Source organism: Pistacia vera, unplaced genomic scaffold (genome assembly GCF_008641045.1).
Source record: "Pistacia vera cultivar Batoury unplaced genomic scaffold, PisVer_v2 Contig23, whole genome shotgun sequence".
Taxonomy (NCBI): Eukaryota; Viridiplantae; Streptophyta; class Magnoliopsida; order Sapindales; family Anacardiaceae; genus Pistacia; species Pistacia vera.
Window position 1 is genome coordinate 372,728 of NW_022196035.1, and position 23,297 is coordinate 396,024.

The window sequence follows — 23,297 nt, forward strand, 5'->3', positions numbered from 1 at the left end:
TTAAAGTAATGTTTTATATGATTAAGTTCTTTAAAATAAACAATTATGTTTGCTCTCAACATTAGATTGTCATAATCAAAGTACAATGAATGATTCAAATTGAATTATAATCTGATTTTTTTTTTTATTTATTCAAATAAGAAAGTATTGTATTATTGCATTATTTCATATCAGCTTCTTGAGATTGTATTAGTTCCTTTGCTCAAGGTTTGGTGATTTTTTTAAGTTTTCACTAGTTGATTAGTAAACAATGGCAAAGCTGCGGAGAGACACCCCCCCCCCCCCCCCTCCCTCTCCTGCGGGCCAAAAATCCTGAGTCCACCACTGATCAATAGTAATTAGCAAAATTTGCTTCAGTTCAATCATACCAGAAAACACCAAAATCAGCTTTAGTCATCTACTCATCTATCAATAACCATCTGATGAATTCCTTAATCAACAGTAATTAACAAAATCTACTTCAGTTCAATCATAATAGAATTGCTATCACTTTAAAAAAGTTACTGTAGATATATATTAATGATATTAAAAAGAAAAAAAGAGCTACTATTGATAGATAATAAGTTATAAAAATATAAAGTATTACTTATTTAAATTATTATCATATCATTTTAACAACAAATATTATCATAGATACGTATTTCATAACATATTAAGGAAAAGTATTGTCTAGTGTTATCGTAGGTTATTTTTTATTTATTTATTATTATTATTATTATTATTATTTTGTAGTGAGAGATGCACGGGTTATGAGGACAACCAACATTGTTGCGATGGGATTCAGCCTTGTGACCGTCACTGGGCTCCACATTCCCAACGAGTTGGCATGTTGTTTGTAGTTTATGTTTTTGTATGAAGTATTATATTCTTGTCATTCCATTGACAAAACTCTTTTGCCCAGCAGCTCATCAAGAGCACGAGAGCACGTGATTCAAATTTTGAATAAAACTTCCCCGAGTGGTGATGATCAGGTTCATGACCAGCAAGCTGTTCTAGATGGTTGACCTGTGTACCCAACTCCAATTGCTAATTTTGTAGTCCCCTTTTTGGCAAGGAGCCATACTCCTATCAATGAGGTAAACAATACTCCACCTAATGATAACCATGAAAGCAAATACGAAACTGTCTTAGTAATGAGAGGTCACGTCGTTTCTACTACATTCAATTCATTGTTGGGTTCATTGCATTGTTAGTCTCTAACTTGGAAGAAGAACCAGAACAATCTATTAAAGTTCTGGTTTATTAGGATTTGCAATAGTTCAGAGGTCATATTGTTTATGTCATTGCGTGTTACATTGTCTCCTTATCTATCCTATTGATAATCTTACCTAAGATTTTTTTCTAATTGTTTTGAGTACTCTAATTATGTGAATGAGCTCATCTATCTCCATTAAAAGCTTCTAATTAAGACAAAATAATTATTTAATTATGGGTCATTGAAAAGGTGGTCGCCCAGTCAAACTACACAAACAAATGGAATGGAAGGTAAGTTAAGGTCAAACAATGTTAGGCAAGACAAATTGCTTAAAATATTAGTGCATGAACGAGAACGACTAATGTTTTGTCTCTTAATCAAATTGTTTAACTATTGTTTTACAAAGCTCATGTGCTTTCTTCATCTCTCTTTAATTTGTATCTTAAATGTACTTTGTCATAACCTNTTGATACTCAAAATAAATAAAGAAATTTGAGTTATTATATATATTTATATTAAGAAAATTTCCTTTTTTTTTTAACTAATTCATATTAAAAGTCAACACAACGTTGACTTGATTTAAGTTTTGATTGACTTTAACTTAGATTAGGTCTAGTCAAAGTCATGAAAATTTACATTATAATCTTTGGAAGCCAAAAATAAAATTAAAAATTAAAAATTAAAAAAAGGTTTTGCTCAAAGTTTACTTAACACATTTACTCAAAATTTTGATTCTCATGGATTTATTCAAGTAAGAAAATGCTGCGTTACTGTATTTTGGTTATTTTTTAAAGTTTTTACTAGTTGTTTAGCAAACAATGACGGAGCCGTGGAGGCCCCCTCTCGACAAAAATTCTGGATCCGCCACTGGCTTGTACCTGGCCCACCCACCTGTTTTGCCTGGTCTATTCCTTTGTATAGTAGTTGGTCATACAGACTAATACCCAAAATGCACTATTCTATCTTAACTTCTAATTATTACAATTTAACCCTAACCAGTCTACTTCCAATCCTTTCAAATCAGTCCAAGATTTTAGTTGTCGTTTGTTTCATTTTTTTCTCACTATCCTATCCAAATACACATTTGTTTTAATATTCACAATTCTCTTCAAAATCCAATAATATTTTATTTAACTCAAAACTTTAACAATCACCTTTCTCAATAAAAAGATTTTAAAATTAATAAAAATGACATCACCTACCCAAGCCACTATCATCACCAACAGTCGTTGTCGTCGCTGCTACCACCGTCACTGTCGGAATGGTGCATGATCGATTAGATCTGGTCGGTCGTGCATTGATTTTGCCTTTTTTGGTCAAATTCAACATGGATCTGGTCAGAAAATGTCAGATCTATGGCCAGAGATCTGGCCGTTAATGGCTAGATCTATCTAGCTGTTGACGACGATCATATCTTTGCTGAATCGATCAAATTCAGTCGATTGTGTGCTATTCTGATGTCAAATGACAATGACGACGGTGGCTGTTGGCAGGTGATAGTGGCTTGGGTAGATAGAGATGTTTTTGTTAATTTTAAAACTTTTATTGTTGGGGGTGTTTAGCTAAATTAAAAAATGTAGGGGTTAAATAAAAATCTAAATATTATTTTATATGTTCTTGTCAAAACTTTCTTCATGTTGATATCCGAAAAGAATTGGATCTTTCAATGATTATTCAAACTTTAATTCATTCGTGGAAAATTGCATGTAGAATCCGGAGAAAATCATAGCGTTTTCTAATTGTCTATTTTTATTTTTCTCCTACATAAATTTCTTGCAATTAATACATTGCTTTGACAATGCATAATTTTCTAGGCCAATGGGCTTAAGCTGGGCCTTAGAGAATATTGGGTCTCTTGGTTGAATTACTCTAAATTGATTTTCTGATGTTTAATAGATCATGAGCCTAACATCAACTATCTAATCAGACTTAAAGGTCCATACTCAGTACAAATGTAGACTTGGGCCTTGAGAATTTTATCCATATTCCAAAAGGAAGTCCTCAATTAGGCTATGAAATTGTTGTCGAGGACACAATGAATATTTGACAAAGCATTTATTTTTAATTAGTGGATTGCGTTAAATGGGAAAATATATATATTTTTATAACTCATAAAATCAAAATTTTTATATATAATATCATATTTTATAATATTTAAAAAAAATAAAAAACTTTATGATCTTAGCTAAAAAAATATGTTTCTGCTTTTCTTTTTAAAAATTATGTTTTGTCAAATTTATGTTGTCTTTGTAGTGAAGATTGCTAGATTTTCAACCTATTAAAATCATTAGATCATAATTAACGGTTCAAGTGGAATTTTGAAGGGTGTATAATACTTCCAATCTAAAATAATTACTTAATTGAAACTAGGAAAAAAATTAGTATTGCGATGATCTCGATGCAATCATTAAAATTTATATTAACTATGTCGGTAGAACCTTTGAATCATTGAAGATTGTTTGGTTTTAGATTGTTTGATTTGAAAGAAAATTGAGAGAAAATTTCTACTAACGAAATAAGAGTAATATTGATATTTTTCCCCGAAGAAAATTTTCAAACAAAAGGTCGTCATTTCATATACTATTCCTAGTAGGGTACATGAGAGCTGTATGGGTTATAATGGCAACTACCATTGTTGCAATGGGGTTCCTAATGCCTAAAGAGATGGTTGTTTTTATTCACTTTCGGGGTTTTTAGTTCTAAGTATACAAAAATTTTGTGGTATGCGATAAAAACTATTTTCTAATATTTTTGGGATTGTGTATTGATGCAAATAAATCAACTCTAGCAAGTGCACTAGTTGTGTTCAAGTAATAAAATGATGAGTTTAAGTATCATCCCACAGAGATCAAAATAATTATTCATAATTACCTAAAACTACGTACACGTTATTTAAGAAAGCGAAATTTTAGAGTGTAAAACTAACGGATTAAAAATAACTAAACTAAACAAATAAACAATGTGGAGAACTTTCTAGCATAAATGAAGTTAAGGTACAGATTTCCCCCTAATTATGCTTGACAATTATTCTTAATACCCGTTTGTGCTAAATTGGTAGGATTCTTCTAAAGCCAATTATCCTTATTCAGGCATAATATTCAACTTAATACAAAACCTTATTCGGTTACTCTGAAATTAAGAAGCATAAATTCAATAATCCCTTACGACTAATTCAACCTATTCGGTTATGAATTAGGTGGACCACAAATTAATCCTAGAATCTCAATTCGATTACTTCTAGTTTTAAAACATTGTGCAATGTTATTCCAACTTCATTGTTCGAAACATCATCAAGTTAACTGAATTAATTCAACATTCATAAAACATTAAACGTTAAACTCTTGCACAAATTCATCGACGTGAATATGGTATTAAGAATAAAAATTGTTCAAAACATAATTAAGGTTTCATCCTCCCCTAATAAAAGAGATTTACTCCATCCTAAGAACAAAGAAATAAATAGAGAGAGAAAAAAAAAGAACATATCTAGACTTGAAAATAAACAAAAATCAAACTCTTAAATCTGATTTTCAGTCTTCGAGCCCCAAGAATGCGTCTTCTCCTCTCCAAAATATGCAAGATTCATTTCTCTTTAGTTAATCTCAATCATACTTTAATACCCTAAAGAGTCTTAAATGAAAAAGGAAAGAAAAACTGACAAAAAGGCCCTAATAGTTTCTGCCACGGCCCTGGCCCTGGCCAAATTTAAGTCACCACAACCTAGGCTATGGTGCCCTCTGTCCTCTTAGTTGTATCTTAATTCCACCACCATAGCCATGATCATGGTCGTGACCTTCAAGAATGTTAGGTAATCTCAACTTCTTTAAGCTTTAAGTCTCAATTTCATTCCAATGCTCCAATATACTAAATCAAAGCCTAAAAAGCACAAAAGCTATCAAATCAATAGCTAACCATTCATATCTCAAACTTAAGAAAAACTAACATAAAAACAACCCTAAAAACACTCAAATAATGCAAATTATCATGTATAAAGAAGTTTTTTACAATAAGAATTGTTTTCCGATATTTTTGTAATTGTGTATGAAGACATTCTGTAAAAAGTTTTGGGATTGTGTATAAAGACATTCTATAAAAGATTAAAAAAGACTTATTTGGTTTTCAAAAAGTTATTAATTTTGCATATTTCGCTGTTTGCTATAATTAGTATTTCTCATAATTACAAAACATGTGATTTTATGCGTTAAAGAAGAAATTGTGCTATAATAGTTTATTATATCTAAGCCACACTAATTCTAATAATATTTTGAATTTTAAATCAATTGCACACGTAGTCACACTAGGGTTCTCTCACTCATCCCTACCGCAATGGAAGATTAAGAAATTAAGGATCTCTTTCCCAAATCTTGAATTCATATGCATCTAATATTACCTCTTAAATCAAATTAAAAGGCAGGAATGTTCGTTTGTTAAATAAGTTTCGCTCAGAATAGGACATTTCTAAATCAAAGTTCTCGTTTAAATTTTATAGTTGTTATGGTTCTATCACTCTGATGGCCTGTCAAAGAACAAGGTATGATCTTTTTCACAAATCTCCAATTCATATAGGCTCTCAAGCATCTAATGTTCTCTTAAATCAAATGTCAGCTCAAAGTTTTGCTCAAAAACAAAGGATGAATTTAAACTTCCGTTGATAAGCAAGTTTCGCTCACCACAGAGGTAAATATTCTTAATCAAAATCTTTATTTGGTATGTTCTTGTTTTATGGTCTAATGATACCTCCATTCGATTTAGGGTTCCATGACCTGACAACTCTTAAGACTTAATAAAGAAAAACACACCATAAAACTTCAGTAGATATCTTGAAAAGAGCTTTCCTCATTGTAGACATATCATATTTGCTTTTGTATTTGTATAAACCATGTGTCTTTTTCCTATTTGGGGATAAAAATCTAGAAATAATTGGTTGAGGCTATGCCAATCTTGAGTTGTTGATTGTCATTTGATCATCTGCTGAATGTTTTTATTATTGAAAGTCCTGATTTCAGTTTTATGGTTGGTAGGGTTCTCTCACTCATGGCTACTCCAATCAAGAATGAAGATAAAAGGTATGGCAGTAAGGTTCTAAAAACATGTCGCTCAGAAAGGGACCTTCTGAAATCATATGACATCAAGGTTCCTCTTTTACCTAACTCTCGATCAGAACCAAACATCAATGAGGGGTACATAATCTTGATCAAAATCTTTGATTTGGTAGGTTTATTGTTTTATGGTCTAAAAATGACTCAATTTCTTAATCAAACTCCCCCTGGTGGCAATGGTTAGGTTGATGACCGACAAACTCCCTATAGTGGTAATGACATTCATGATAGTCCACCACCTAGCCAAACTTCAATTGCTAATATTTCATTCTTCTCTGCTAATACTCTCGGGGTTTTAGTTCTAAGTGCACCAACAATTTTATGGTACGCAATAAGAACTATTTTCTGATATTTTTGGGATTGTGTACAAAGACCCTTTTTTATAGTCAAAACTGTTTTTTGATTTTTTTTTTTTTTTAATTGTGTATGAAGACATTCTGTAAAATATTTTGGCATTTTGTAAAAAGACATTCTATAAAAAATTCAAAAAGGCTAATTTCAAAAAACATGATTTTATATGTTAAAGAAGAAATCGTGCTCTAATTTTATGTTGTCTTTGTAGTGAAGATTGCTAGATTTTCAACCTATTAAAATCATTAGATCATAATTAACGGTTCAAGTGGAATTTTGAAGGGTGTATAATACTTCCAATCTAAAAATAATTACTTAATTGAAACTAGGAAAAAAATTAGTATTGCAATGATGTCGATGCAATCATTAAAATTTATATTAACTATGTCGGTAGAACCTTTGAATCATTGAAGATTGTTTGGTTTTAGATTGTTTGATTTGAAAGAAAATTGAGAGAAAATTTCTACTAACAAAATAAGAGTAATATTGATATTCTTCCCCGAAGAAAATGTTCAAACAAAAGGTCGTCATTTCATATACTATTCCTAGTAGGGTACATGAGAGCTGTATGGGTTATAAGGGCAACTACCATTGTTGCAACGGGGTTCCTAATGCCTAAAGAGATGGTTGTTTTTATTCACTTTCGGGGTTTTTAGTTCTAAGTATACAAAAATTTTGTGGTATGCGATAAAAACTATTTTCTGATATTTTTGGGATTGTGTATTGATGCAAATAAATCAACTCTAGCAAGTGCACTAGTCGTGTTCAAGTAATAAAATGATGAGTTTAAGTATCGTCCCACAGAGATCAAAATAATTATTCATAATTACCTAAAACTACTTACACGTTATTTGAGAAAGCGAAATTTTAGAGTGTAAAACTAACGGATTAAAAATAACTAAACTAAACAAATAAACAATGTGGAGAACTTTCTAGCATAAATGAAGTTAAGGTATAGATTTCCCCCTAATTATGCTTGACAATTATTCTTAATACCCGTTTGTGCTAAATTGGTAGGATTCTTCTAAAGCCAATTATCCTTATTCAAGCATAATATTCAACTTAATACAAAACCCTATTCGATTACTCTGAAATTAAGAAGCATAAATTCAATAATCCCTTACGACTAATTCAACCTATTCGGTTATGAATTAGGTGGACCACAAATTAATCCTAGAATCTCTATTCGATTACTTCTAGTTTTAAAACATTGTGCAATGTTATTCCAACTTCATTGTTCGAAACATCATCAAGGTAACTGAATTAATCCAACATTCATAAAACATTAAACGTTAAACTCTTGCACAAATTCATCGACGTGAATATGGTATTAAGAATAAAAATTGTTCAAAACATAATTAAGGTTTCATCCTCCCCTAATAAAAGAGATTTACTCCATCCTAAGAACAAAGAAATAAATAGAGAGAGAGAAAAAAAAGAACAAATCCAGACTTGAAAATAAACAAAAATCAAACTCTTAAATCTGATTTTCAGTCTTCGAGCCCCAAGAATGCGTCTTCTCCTCTCCAAAATATGCAAGATTCATTTCTCTTTAGTTAATCTCAATCATACTTTAATACCCTAAAGAGTCTTAAATGAAAAAGGAAAGAAAAACTGACAAAAAGGCCTTAATAGTTTCTACCACGGCCTTGGCCCTAGCCAAATTTAAGTCACCACAGCCTAGGCTATGGTGCCCTCTATCCTCTTAGTTGGATCTTAATTCCACCACCATAGCCATGATCATGGTCGACCTTCAAGAATGTTAGGTAATCTCAACTTCTTTAAGCTTTAGTCTCAATTCATTCCAATGCCCCAATATACTAAATCAAAGCCTAAAAAGCACAAAAGCTATCAAATCAATAGCTAACCATTCATATCTCAACAATTAAGAAAAACTAACATAAAACAACCCTAAAAACACTCAAATAATGCAAATTATCATGTATAAAGAAGTTTTTGACAATAAGAATTGTTTTCCGATATTTTTGTAATTGTGTATGAAGACATTCTGTAAAAAGTTTTGGGATTGTGTATAAAGACATTCTATAAAAGATTAAGAAAGACTTATTTGTTTTCAAAAAGTTATTAATTTGCATATTTCGCTGTTTGCTATAATTAGTATTTCTCATAATTACAAACATGTGATTTTATGCGTTAAAGAAGAAATTGTGCTATAATAGTTTATTATATCTAAGCCACGCTAATTCTAATAATATTTTGAATTAAATCAATTGCACACGTAGTCACACTAGGGTTTCTCACTCATCCCTACCGCAATGGAAGATTAAGAAATTAAGGATCTCTTTCCCAAATCTTGATTCATATGCATCTAATATTCCTCTTAAATCAAATTAAAAGGCGGAATGTTCGTTTGTTAAATAAGTTTCGTCAGAATAGGACATTTCTAAATCAAAGTTCTCGTTTAAATTTTATAGTTGTTATGGTTCTATCACTCTGATGGCCTTCAAAGAACAAGGTATGATCTTTTTCACAAATCTCCAATTCATATAGGCTCTCAAGCATCTATGTTCTCTTAAATCAAATGTCAGCTCAAATTTTGCTCAAAAACAAAGGATGAATTTAAACTTCCGTTGATAAGCAAGTTTCGCTCACCACCGAGGTAAGTATTCTTAATCAAAATCTTTATTTGGTATGTTCTTGTTTATGGTCTAATGATACCTCCATTCGATTTAGGGTTCCATGACCTGACAACTCTTAAGACTTAATAAAGAAAAACACACCATAAAACTTCAGTAGATATCTTGAAAAGAGCTTTCCTCATTGTAGAATATCATATTTGCTTTTGTATTTGTATAAACCATGTGTCTTTTTCCTTTGGGGATAAAAATCTAGAATAATTGGTTGAGGCTATGCCAATTTGAGTTGTTGATTGTCATTTGATCATCTGCTAAATGTTTTATTATTGAAAGTCCTGATTTAGTTTTATGGTTGGTAGGGTTCTCACTCATGGCTACTCCAATCAAGAATGAAGATAAAAGGTATGGCAGTAAGGTTCTAAAACATGTCGCTCAGAAAGGGACCTTCTGAAATCATATGACATCAAGGTTCCTCTTTTACCTAACTCTCGATCAGAACCAAACATCAATGAGGGGTACATAATCTTGATCAAAATCTTTGATTTGGTAGGTTATTGTTTATGGTCTAAAAATGACTCAACTTCTTAATCAAACTCCCCCTGGTGGCAATGGTTAGGTTGATGACCGACAAACTCCCTATAGTGGTAATGACATTCATGATAGTCCACCACTAGCCAAACTTCAATTGCTAATATTTCATTCTTCTCTGCAATACTCTCGGGGTTTTAGTTCTAAGTGCACCAACATTTTATGGTACGCAATAAGAAACTATTTTCTGATATTTTGGGTTGTGTACAAAGACCCTTTTTTATAGTCAAAACTGTTTTTTGATTTTTTTTTTTTTTAATTGTGTATGAGACATTCTGTAAATATTTTGGCATTTTGTAAAAAGACATTCTATAAAAATTCAAAAAGGCTAATTTCAAAAAAACAGATTTTATATGTTAAAGAAGAAATCGTGCTCTAATGTGCGTAATAGTTATTATATCCAAGTCAACCTAATTCTAATAACATTTCAATTTCAAGTCAATTGCATGTAGTCACACTAGAGTTCTCTCACTCATCCCTACCGCAATGGAAGATCAAGAAAGGTAAGGATCTTTTTCCCAAATCTCAAATCATATGCATTAATATTCCTCTTAAATCAAATTAAACAGTAGGAAGGTTCGTTTGTTAAATAAGTTTCACACATAACGAACATTTTTAAATCAAAGTCCTCGTTTTGATTTTATAATTGTTAGGGTGCATCACTCCAATGCCGATCAAGGAACAAAGTATGATCTCTTCACAAATCTCCAATTCATATACACTCTCAAGCATCTCATGTTCTCTTAAATCAAATGTCAGCTCAAAGTATCACTCAAAAGCAGAAGATGAATTGAAACTTCCGTTGATAGAAGTTTCGCTCACCACCATGGTATATTCTTGACAAAAATCTTATTTGATAGGTCTTGTTTTTTGGTGACTAATTGCAAATCTAGATGTAGTGGAGCGAAATACCTATTATGTTTTCTTATCGTGTATCTTTATCAGTTTGTTGTCCCATTTCTATGCTTTATTTCTCTCTGGGTCAAGAGAGTCGTAAGGGCTATGAGAGCAATTATGATGTGTGCACCTGTTTGGCCTTGTTACTGCAACTAGGTCATATGTCAAACGTGGTGGTTGTCTAGTCAGTGCTGGTGTTTTAATTGTAGTGCACCAACGATTTTGGTATGCCATAAAAATCGTTATTTGATATTATTATATCAGTACAAAGACATATTGGTTTATAGGAGTTATAAATAGTTATTGGTTTCCCATATTTCGTTTGCTGTAAAGTGTTTTCATAGTTACAAAAGACTTGTTTTTGCACATTTCTTCCATAAAGATCTATTTATGTTTTGCAGAGAGAATAAATTATGAGCATCCTAGTCAATGAGAGGATTGGACATAAATTTCTTGGGAATTGTACAAACTTTAATGTGCTATGTGAAATTGTTAGAGTTTCGGCGGAAAGTTTTGGGGATTTAAGGAGTATAAATTGTGGCGAAGTTTTAGTTTAAGATTGAAGGTGTAGTGATTAAGTTTAATAATTAAAACTATCATGATTAAGAGTTTTCTGGGGGTTGATTGTAGAGGCCCAAAGTTTTGGGATTGTTTAAGAGAAAGACATTTTATTTATATCAAATGGAAGTTTGCATATAAATAATGTTGTTCTGCAACTACAGGTTGTCATCCATGATTTGCATGTTAAATGGGTTGAGAGTTATTTTCTATATAATTAAAACATTTTCTCTATTATATACAGGGGCAGATCCATAAATTTCTATTAGGCTGGGTCAAAATAAAACTAATTGCTCATTGATATTTTTGTCTATTAATACTTTTTATATTTTTGGGATTGTGTATAAAGACATTTGTTTACAGTAAAAACTGTTTTCTGATTTATTTATTTTTTTAATTGTGTATCAAGACATTTTGCAAAATATTTTGGGATTTTGTAAAAAAAAAAAATTAAAATAGCTACTAGTTTTCTATATTTCTTTTGTTGTTTGCTATAATTAGTGTTTCTCATAATTACAAAACAAATGATTTTATATGCTAAAGAAGAAATCGTGCTATAATCGTGCTCTAATCGTGCTGTAATAGTTTATTATATCTAAATTAACCTAATTGGAATTACATTTTCAATGTCAAATCAATTGCACATGTAATCACACTAGAGTTCTCTCACTCATCCCTACCGCAATGGAAGATCAACAAAGGTAAGGATCTTTTTCCCAAATCTCAAATTCATATGCATCTAATATTGCCTCTTAAATCAAATTAAATGGCAGGAATGTTCGTTTGTCAAATAAGTTTCACCCATAATCGGACATTTTTAAATCAAAGCCCTCGTTTCGATTTGATAATTGTTAGGGTTGTATCACTCCAATGCCGATCAAGGAACAAGGTATGATCTCTTTCACAAATCTCCAATTCATATAGACTCTCAAGCATCTCATGTTCTCTTAAATCAAATGTCAGCTCAAAGTTTCGCTCAGAAGCAGAAGATGAATTGAAACTTTCGTTAATAAACAAGTTTCGCTCACCATCGTGGTATGTATTCTTGACAAAAATCTTTATTTGGTAGGTCTTGTTTTTTGGTGACTAATTACAAATCTGAGATGTCTAGTGGAGCGAAATATCTATTATGTTTTCTTATATAGCGTATCTTTATCAGTCCGCTATCTCATTTCTATGCTTTATTTCTCTCTGAGTAAAAGAGAGTTGCAAGGGTTATGAGGGAAATTACGATTGTTGCCACGGGTTTTGGCCTTGTTAATGCAACTGGGCTCCATATGTTAAACGAGGCGGTTGCCTAGTCACTAATGGTGTTTTAATTATAAGTGCACCGACCATTTTTGGTTATGCTATAAAAATCGTTATTTGATATTATTATATTATGTACAAAGACACATAAAGACATTATGTAGAGAATTGAGAAAGGTTTATAGGAGTTTTAAAATAGTTATTGGTTTCCCATATTTCATTTATTGTAATTAGTGTTTCTCATAGTTACAAAAGACTTGTTTTTGCACCATCTTCTTCCTACAAAGAGATGTTTATGTTTTGTAGAGAGAATAAATTATGAGCATTCTAGTCAATGAGAGGATTGGACATAAATTTCTTGATGGAAATTGTGTAAAACTTGAATGATGGCTATGTGAAATTGTTAGAGTTTCGGCTGGAAAGTTTTGGGGATTTAAGGGCTATAAATTGTTGCTAGAAGTTTTAGTTTAAGCTTGAAGGTGTAGTGATTAAGTTTAATAATTAAAACTATCATGATTAAGAGTTTTCTGGAGGTTGATTGCAGAGACCTAAAGGTTTAGGACTGTTTAAGAGAAAGACATTTTATAGATATCAAATGGAAGTTTGCATATAAATAATGTTGTTCTGTGACTACAACTTGTCATCCATGTTTTACATGCTAAATGGGTTGAGAATTATTTTCTGTATAATTATAACATTTTCTCTATTATATACAGGGGCTAATCTAGAAATTTCTATTAGGGTGGGCCAAAATAAAAACTAATTGCACATTGATATTTTTGATATTTTTGAGATTGTGTATAAAGACCCTTTTTTTTTTACAATAAAAATTGTTTTCTGATTTTTTTTTTTAAATTGTGTATGAAGACATTCTGTAAAATATTTTGGGATATTGTAAAAAATACATTAAAAAAGTTATTAGTTTTCTATATTTCTTTGGTTGTTTGCTATAATTAGTGTTTCTCATAATTACAAAACACATGATTTTATATGCTAAAGAAGAAATCGTGCTCTAATTGTGCTCTAATCGTGTTCTAATAGTTTATTATGTCTAAGTCAACCTAATTCTAATAACATTTTCAATTTCAAGTCAATTGCACATGTAGTCACAATAGAGTTCTCTCACTCATCCCTATCGCAATGGAAGATCAAGAAAGGTAAGGATCTTATCTCAAATTCATATGCATCTAATGTTGCCTCTTAAATCAAATTAAATGGCAGGAAGGTTCGTTTGTTAAATAAATTTCACTCATAATCGGACATTTTAAAATCAAAGTCCTCATTTCGATTTTATAATTGTTAGGGTTGTATCACTCCAATGTCAATCAAGGAACAAAGTATGATCTCTTTCACAAATCTCCAATTCATATAGACTCTCAAGCATCTCATGTTCTCTTAAATCAAATGTCAACTCAAAGTATCGCTCAAAAGCAGAAGATGAATTGAAACTTCCGTTGATAAGCAAGTTTCACTCACCACTGTGGTACGTATTCTTGACAAAAATCTTTATTTGGTAGGTCTTGTTTTTTGGTGACTATTGCAAATCTGAGATGTCTAGTGGAGCGAAATACCTATTATGTTTTCTTATATTGTGTATCTTTATCAGTCTGTTGTCCCATTTCTATGCTTTATTTCTCTCTGGGTACAAGAGAGTCGTAGAGGTTATGAGGGCAATTACGATTGTTGCCACAGCCTTTGGCCTTGTTACTGCAACTAGGCTCCATATGTCAAATGCAGTGGTTGTCTAGTCAATGTTGGCGTTTTAATTGTAAGTGCACCAACGATTTTTGGTTATGCTATAAAAACTGTTATTTGATATTTTTGTATGTGTACAAAGGCATAGAAAAACATTGTGTAGAGAATTAAGAAAGGTTTATAGGAGTTTTAAAATAGTTATTGGTTTCCCATATTTCGTTTGCTGTAATTAGTGTTTCTCATAGTTACAAAATACATGTTTTTGCACCATCTTCTTCTTATAAAGATCTGTTTATGTTTCCAGAGAGAATAAATTATGAGCATCCTAGTCAATGAGAGGATTGGACATAAATTTTTTGCTGAAAATTGTGTAAAACTTGAATGATGGCTGTGTGAAATTGTTAGAGTTTTGGTTGGAAAGTTTTGGGGATTTAAGGGGTATAAATTGTTGTTGGAAATTTTACTTTAAGCTTGAAGGTGTAGTGATTGAGTTTAATAATTAAAACTGTCATGATTAAGAGTTTTCTGGGGGTTGATTACAGAGACCCAAAGTTTTGTGACTGTTTAAGTGTTTAAGAGAAAGACATTTTATGGGTATCAAATGGAAATGTGCATATAAATAATGTTGTTCCGCGACTACAAGATTTCATCCATGTTTTACATGCTGCATGGGTTGAGAATTATTTTCTGTATAATTAAAACATTTCCTCTATTATATACAGGGGCGGATCCAAAAATTTCTATTAGGGTGAGCTAAAATAAAAACTAATTGCACATTAATATTTTTGTCCATTAATATTTCTACTAGGATGGGTTAAAATCCAGAAATTGGACATATTAATAACTTTTTTTTTTTAATTTGAGGGTGGGCCATGTAGTATTGCATCTGTCCTTGATTATATATATTGCATGAGAGCATTCTGCCTTGGCGAAGATTTTTCCCTACTATGGTAGGATTCCCAAGGGGCAGTGTATAATTTTTTTGTGAATATTGAAGCATAGAAACGGGGTTAACGTAAGGTTCAAAAAGTTTGGGCCTGAATAAAGGGCAAATATTTGGTGTAAATATATATTTTACAAGGTGATATATTTTTGAAATTTTTAGAGTATTGTGCCTATATTTACATGCTCTCTGCACCATGACTTTGCTCAATTTATTCACATGGGGTAAGTTCATTGTCAAGAACTTGCTAGATTGTCTCAGAATGGTTCCAATCTGAACCTGGTTGAAAGGGATGAGTTAGGAGGAGCACAAAGAAGTTATTGTGACAAACATTACTAAAGATTGTACATTCATGACAATATAGTTTTAACCCTTTTGGATTGCAAGTCAAGAGTCTAAAGTTTAGTGTTTAGAGCCTTCGGTATTATAAATATTTTTGTTGAATAGAGAAATGGTGCCAAATGAATACTAAAGATTGTACATTGAAGTGGCATATAGGAATCTTTTGAATGCAATATAAAGATTAGTCATTCTTAAATGCAGACGTTTTGAAATTTTTAACATGCGGACGAAAGGTGAGTATCTAGACGCTCACTTTACAAACCCTACAATCAAAAGTAAGCAATTAGACGTTCAACTTTGGTCTGCATGTTAAAAGTTTCAAGACGTCTGTATGGGAGAATTTTCAATATAAAAATTGCATTAGTGCCTTAATTTCTTGCCTTTGTTCTTATGGTTGGGAGGATTATAAACTCACTTATCTGTTCTCTTTTTTTCCTTCCTACAGGCGAACAGCTGTTTGCTCCAGCCCTGGCTTTGGGTCCTAGAAAGTTCTTATCGTTGCATCATTGCAGCAGAAGTTACTGTGCTTGGATTGATTGGAACAGAGTGATGAAATCTTTTGCTAAATTTCTCAGAATACTTTAGCTAGAATGATTTGGTTTATGTACCTGTTTTTTCCCCTTTTATCTATGCTTGCTATTTTGTTATACTTCAATTAAAACTGGTTCTTTTCAATTCGGGCCATTTTGTTTTCCCTCTAGTAGTTATTATTTGGAGCAGTTTGTTCAAGGTAAGAGGTCAGGCAACATTGAAAGTATTTATATCGTGGACGAGTAATGTTATATATACAAAGTTGACGTCTCAACTATGACAACTATGTATGTGGTAACGTCACTTTGATCATAGGATGATGAGGTAATTGAGATTAGCGTAACTATTTTTAAAGTTGATATTTTATCTTTGTTTACTGAAACAATCATGAGATAAATTAACTTATTTTACTTGTTGATCAAGAGCAAGGGCGGATGTTACTCTAGTTCCCCCCTCAAATTAAAAAAAAATAAAAAAAAAAAAAAAATAATATGTACATCGAGGGAAATAGTCTTATTTCAATTGTTGAGCACTATTCATTCCTTGCCTTTCTTACAAACTTGAACAGAATGGTCTTATTCGTTTCTTGCAACAAAGGGAAAACTGAAAAGTGAAAACCGTGTCTCAAGCCAAAATGCCTTTTTAGACTTAGCACCACTTCAAATTCAGATATCTTTTATCAACAACATGGACATGAGGAACTCCCTGACTTGGCCAATTTTTCTCTTCTCAAGAACACGGATGCTAGCGACTCCATTGAAGCCGCCATCTTAAGAGGTACATTATTTTAATTATATATTATATTTTTGCCATCAATTAAGTATATACAAGATACAAAGTCTCTAGGTCTTGGTCTGTACATTAAAAACTTAAGGACGTTTCTGCCTGAGAATTTTCACACCAGATATATATAACATGTAAAATCATACTTCATTTTTCATGCTAGTGCTTTGGTGGTTGTATGATGTTAATTAGTGGGCTTTAATGATAAGAGATGAAGATTTTTAACCGGAGTTGTTTACTTTCATATGTTGAACCATATACTTTCTCTTATAACTCATGGAACTTATTAAAACTGTAATAAGTTCTATACTCTTCAGGAAGGGATGCTCTGCCTAGTCATTTCTTGTTCAAAATCGAGTCCTTCTCATTACTAGAAGATTCAATTGATATATACAGAACAAGCCAATTTGAAGCAGGGGGTTTCAAATGGTATTTTATTTCAAGAACAGTTTTATCTGTTTTCCATAGTTTTTAAATATGCTTACTTGCCAAATTAGTATCAAGACCTTTCTTTGTTTCAGTTTACCATTGGACCTGGTTTTACAGGAGATTGCTGATATACCAACAGGGGACTCTAGCAAAAACGCGGAAAATCATATCTCCATTTACCTGGAATTGATGGAGACAAGTTCTCTCCCTGCAGGATGGGAAGTCAATGTGATTTTCAATTTTCTAATATTCAATCAGCTTTAAGACAAGTATGATAGTCTCCAAGGTAAAGTGCTTAAAGACTAACAGCAGAGCTCATACGAGGATCTATTGTTTATATGATTCGTTTGCATCAACTTGTGGTACCACATATTCTCTCTTACTTTGACAGAGTAAATTATACAGATAGAATGACGATAAATCCAGTGCCTAAGTTTAGAAATTGTTATGCTTTTGCACTCAATAGATTCATTAATGTTTGTGATGTAGATGGTAGAGTAAAGAGATACCATGCAATGAAAACCAAATGGGGTATCACCAAATTCATAGACCTGAAAGCATTTCATAACCCTCTTAAAGGATACCTTATCGATGATACTTGTGTCTTTGGCGCTGAGGTTTTTGTTGTCAAAAGTACTTTTAAAGGGGAGTGCTTATCGATGATCAAAGAACCTGCTACATGTTACCATCTTTGGGAAATCACAGAATTTTCAACTTTACTTGATGAAAAATATTTGTCTGAACCATTTGGAGATTATAACTGGTACAAATTCACTTCTGATATGCAATGGCTTTTATTTTTCTTTGCTAGATAAACCACTGCCTGGGTTGATTAATATTTCGTTAATGCAGGAGAATTTCGCTCTACCCTAATGGACATGCAGAAGGCAAGGGTAACAGTATTTCAATATTTCTATCGTTGTACAAGGAAAGCCTTCCTCTGAGTACTAAGCTGTTTGTGAAATACATTCTGCGTGTCAAAGATCAAACAAAAGAAAATCATGTCGAAATTGAATGTGAGACTCCTTATTGTACAACTTCAAGTAGAGCTTATGATAACATAGTTTTTTTCTCATACATAAACTAATCTCTTTAGGGTTGCAACTCGAAAATCAGGAGAAAAAAAAAAAAAATAAATAAAATAAACCTGAACTGGCATAGAGGAATATTTGAATGCAGTATAAAGATTGCATCAGTGCTATAATTTCTTGTTGTAACTCCCTTCCCTGTTCTTCATTATAGTTTTTAATTTTTCCTTCCTGCAGATGAAACGGTTTTTTCTACAATCCTGGATTGGGGTGCTAGAAAGTTCATCCCATTGCATAAACTCAAGGATCCAAAACAGGGTTTCTTGGTGAATAACACTTGCATCATTGAAGCAGAAGTTACTGTGCTTGGGTTTATTAAAACATGAGTCATGAATATGTTGATTAATGTCTCAGAATGCTTTAGCTATATTAGTTGGTTTAACTTGGCTTGGCCTTTCTTTAACCCTATATATGCTGCTATTATGTTATACTTCAATTCAAACTGGTTCTGTTCAATTTGTGCAATTCGTTATGCATTTAAATGAAAGACTATAGAATCCAAGTAACTGATATGCTTGAGACAAATAATGTTATTCAACAAATTGTTACATTATTGGTACATGATATTACATGAAAAATTACATGTAATATAGTTTTATTGCAATCAATAAGTAATGATGTGAATTCAATTCAAGCTCAATAGCTTTGCAATATCACTTTGATCAATTATATGGGGTGGTTCTGAACTAGAAATCAAGGGCAGGTTCATTATCAGGGACTCACCGGATTGTCGTATAGAACTGTTTCAAGTGTGTATTTCAATTAGTCCATAAGCCGATCCATGAGTAGTTTGACGATGGATGGAGCATCGACCGTGACTGCTACCTTTACTGTAGGTTTCTCTGACCACTCGGTGACCTCTGCGAATCTGGTTCAAATGGATGAGTTAGTAGGAGCACAAAGATGATGCAACAGATGACAGATAATAAAGACGTCCAGTAGTGCCTATTTACGACCACGAAAAAACAAAAATTTCGAGAAGTACTTAATTTCATGAAATTTTAAGTTCCAGACTGACTTCAGCCTAAAATGATGTCTACGCACATTGTTCATTTCATTTTCTTCGAAGGAATTAGCTCGACTAAGTCATACTACTGGCAATACCACAACAGCAAAGTTTCTCAGCTTCACTTCAGAGACCTGATATCAGGGTATAAGCAGAAACTAGGGGGTAGCTGATAATTCAATGTTCTTATAAAAAAATGCTACAAGATGTATCAGATTTAAAGTATCATCTCCTCAGGTCGCTGAGGAGATGCTACAAAATGTCATACCTCTTTTGTTTGTTGTATAATATTGTGAGTCCTCTTGTAATTCCACTAGTCTGGACTCTGACAACACCCTCAGTATAAGTGAAAAGTGAAGGATTAACAGCTACAAGAAGAGCTGCTGGATCATGAAGGTAAACTCCTATATGTATCAAGATTAAAAGATCATCAGCTGACAGATTACGGTTTCCCAGTTTCCAGGGCTCTATCAATTATTATGACAACATACCTCTCATAGAGTATGCCTCACGATGATAAGCAAAGTACACCTTAAGATTTTGCTTAAATACTGAGCAAATTTTCCATTCGATTGTGCCAACTTCTCTCGATCAGCATCTAAAACATAGGAAAATAGATCAAAACAGAATCAAAATGTAGTAGTGAATCAACTGAATACAATCCAGTTACAATTGTGACTGATGCCCATAGCAAGGTTATAAATTACAATATTCATAACAAAATATGGTTTCCGCGTTTATAAGAAATTCATATATTTTTTATATGAGCAAAAGTGAATTTTGATTGCCTGGAGTTCTAAACAGAACTCAAGTGGCAGCCCCAACCAGTTGGGCTGTGGCTCTTCAGTTGTGTTGATTTGGCACACTCTAATTGAGTTACAAAAAATGTATAACAGAAAGAAAATTCTGTCTGAGGGCATTAAGAGATCATATTGTTCGATGGTAACAAGTATGGCAAGCCAGCAGGCAGGCAGGCAGGCAATATTGAAGTAAAAGTCAGAACAAGTCGTGGCCTGCTACTGAGTGAGAACAATACAACATTACCGAAAATATGGTCCACAGAACGGTATTCATGTTGTTGACTAGAACAATCACAGATAAATAACAACATGAAATCGATATACACACAAATGCAGAAGAAGATAAAGGGTGGAAGCATGTCTGTTTACATAATCAGCAACACGAATGACACAAGACTACCAAACAAGTACCTGTCATAACAACTTGATGAGTAACATTAATACCCACAGCCACAACATCTGCTCCACATGTAATACATATCTGCAGCTCTGGATCACCAAAATCTGCATGCCCAGTGCAAGAATTAGAAAGGATATCAGAGAGAGTGAGTACAGTTGTGCAGCAAATGACAGAAGTCCTAATTAAGTGGCTGTAATTTGGAGATGATAGAGAAGCACAGGAGTGTATCATCTAATGAACACAACATTAATAGCTATGGACGTTAATTATGTAACTTATATGGTCAGACAGTTGACATCCAAAGACTTAGATTTGAGGAACTCACATTGGCTTCTGCTGCTGGATTCACATTGCCATTTACCGAGAAAGCACCACCGAGAAGAACTATCTGCCCAATGTTCTTTACAAATGCAGGATCTAGTTCAACAGCCTGTATCAACAGAGAAAATATCAGTAAGTAACTTAGATGAAACTTAATGAAAAACCAACTCAAATTAACAAAAATCTGACTGACCAGTGCAAGATTTGTTAGTGGTCCTAATGCCACCACGGTGACTTTCCCAGGGTAAAGTTTTGCTTGCTCAACCATAAAAGCAGCTGCTGATTGTTCAATTGCCTTTCCTTTTGGTGGAGAGAAATTTTGGTTGCCAAGTCCGTCAGCACCATGGACAAAATCAGCAATACGAAGTTTTGTACCTTTCTTTAAAAGAAACAGCAATTCAATATATTGATGAGCCATAACACCCAATCACACAACAGCATAGCCTTTGCTGTGAAATCATACCGACACTCGCATAAGATTTTGAAATCATACGGACACTCGCATAAGATTTCAAGTTAACTTTTGTACAACAATATATAACTATGTCATTCACATGAGTATTATATCAGTTGCATCAAAATACTTGAGATCTGAGGACAGAAATAAATCACTAAAATGGCGACTAACCATTTCCTTTTAAAGAAATTTTGCCTTTTGTTTTCGAAAATTAAAGAAACTAGCAACATAGCAAACTGGAGGTTACCTAAAAGTTACTGCCAGAACATTCAAACCAAGATAATCCCATTTCTGGGAACAAAACAGAAGCTGAAATGAGTTGAAAAAAAAAAAACTCTGGACAAATTATTCAACATTCTTTTATCATATTCTTTGTAGAGATTCCCATGTATTTGTAGACAAAGACATGGGAATATTGGTACATAAGAATATCATGAACTTTAAGATCTTACTTTAAATATTCCTTGGATTAATCAGCATCATATGACTAGACAATACCAGAGAAGGCACTTCTAAAAGTGCTTTTAAACAGTTGGTCCCATAAATTATAATTGAAAGAATATTCTCTAAAGGTACAAATTCTGGAGAAAAGAGAGACGAACACATACAGTGATAGTGAAATGAGATCCTTCAGCCACCGGAATGTCAGTCCTCTCAGCAACCTCCAACTGACCCAAAAAGATTCAATCACCACGTCCAAAAAATCTACCCATTTGAACTAAAACATAAAAACACTACAAAAATACACAGAAACAAAGAGTTATAGCACAGTTTAGCTACCAAATGTAAGGCGTTTCTTGTGGCAAGTGTTGTGTAAACATTGCCATAAATGGTAGTGAGTCCTATAATCTCAACTTCTGGTGACCTCAAGGCCAAAAAGATTGCCATGGCATCATCTGAAACAACATGCAATCAAAAGTTATTGCCTCCATGGTGAAAATCATGGGTACCCAGATCTTGAAAGAGAAGATTTTGATGGTAAAGATTGACTCACCAATACCAGGGTCAGTGTCAATGATGATCTTCCTCGGTTCTGCAGCCATTTTTGTGTACTTTCTTCTCTTTCTTTGGAAGGGAAACAAATAAGGAGATGATTAGATTAGATTACATTAGATTAGTTTTGTAAGTGATTGCTGAGTCAGAACTGAAATGGCAGACTGGTTGATGGACAGTTAAGAAAGGAAGAAGGCTGCACCGTGGACTGTGAAGTGTCAACTAACTCTTAAGTACTTGTTCTTGTCAGGATTGTGGGCCTTTTAGATTTACAATAACCCAATTTGGGCTTTGGTTTCACCTTTCCATTGAAGATTTTCATATCGATAGAAAAAAGGAGGTAAGTTCACTCTCACCCCGAGGATCGATCATGTATTCATGTTTCAATCAACCATGTTAGCATATGATTTTCCAATGGAAGGGCATAATTTTTTTTTTTTTTTTTAAGGAGTTCGGATCAGTTTACACGCACCTCAATTAATCCTTCAAAACCTTAAAGTTGACAGTTAAATAAATATTCTTAATAATTATACCTATTATAAACTTATTTGGCAAATAAGAAATCATGATTCAATTAATTCTTCAATCATGATTTGATGATTCATACGAGCTAATGTTACTTTCATTACTTTTCACAAGCAGTAAATATTGAATTATGATCAAATCATTTATATAAAAAAAATAAGATTATTCTTAATTTTGTAGATAAATCACGATTTAATTAATTTTTAAATCATCATATAAGGAATACAAATCCGAAAGAAAAGGTGACAATATCTTCAATACTATAAGCTTACCAAAAAGATTCCCAATAAAAGCGTAACTACTTTTTACAAACAAAAGCTCTAATGTAACGTTCTCAAATTAAAAAAAGATGGGGAAGAGAAACACGTGCTAAAGAGAGAAAAAAATAATAATAATTAAATATTCTTAATCATAAATCATCATTGTGTATTCCAGCCGTTAATTAGGACTC

At 32.6% G+C, this 23,297-nt stretch overlaps 2 protein-coding genes across 2 annotated transcripts; one reads left to right on the forward strand and one right to left on the reverse strand.

The window, feature by feature from the left end:
* The first annotated feature begins 17,666 nt into the window (after window positions 1-17,666).
* Window positions 17,667-18,860, forward strand: LOC116131161 (MATH domain and coiled-coil domain-containing protein At3g58410-like). Its single transcript, XM_031416802.1, has 3 exons — window positions 17,667-18,019; window positions 18,109-18,272; window positions 18,522-18,860. The coding sequence occupies exons 1-3, from the start codon at window positions 17,667-17,669 to the stop codon at window positions 18,668-18,670; spliced, it is 666 nt and encodes a 221-aa protein (XP_031272662.1). The 3' UTR covers window positions 18,671-18,860.
* On the reverse strand, window positions 18,857-22,499 carry LOC116131126 (probable uridine nucleosidase 2). Its single transcript, XM_031416760.1, is given in 10 exon segments — window positions 18,857-19,212; window positions 19,619-19,754; window positions 19,842-19,883; window positions 19,886-19,948; window positions 20,562-20,654; window positions 20,872-20,980; window positions 21,065-21,250; window positions 21,937-21,996; window positions 22,109-22,224; window positions 22,323-22,499. Coding segments are annotated over 10 exon segments (960 nt in total). The 5' UTR covers window positions 22,372-22,499; the 3' UTR covers window positions 18,857-19,106.
* Window positions 22,500-23,297: the final 798 nt, after the last annotated feature.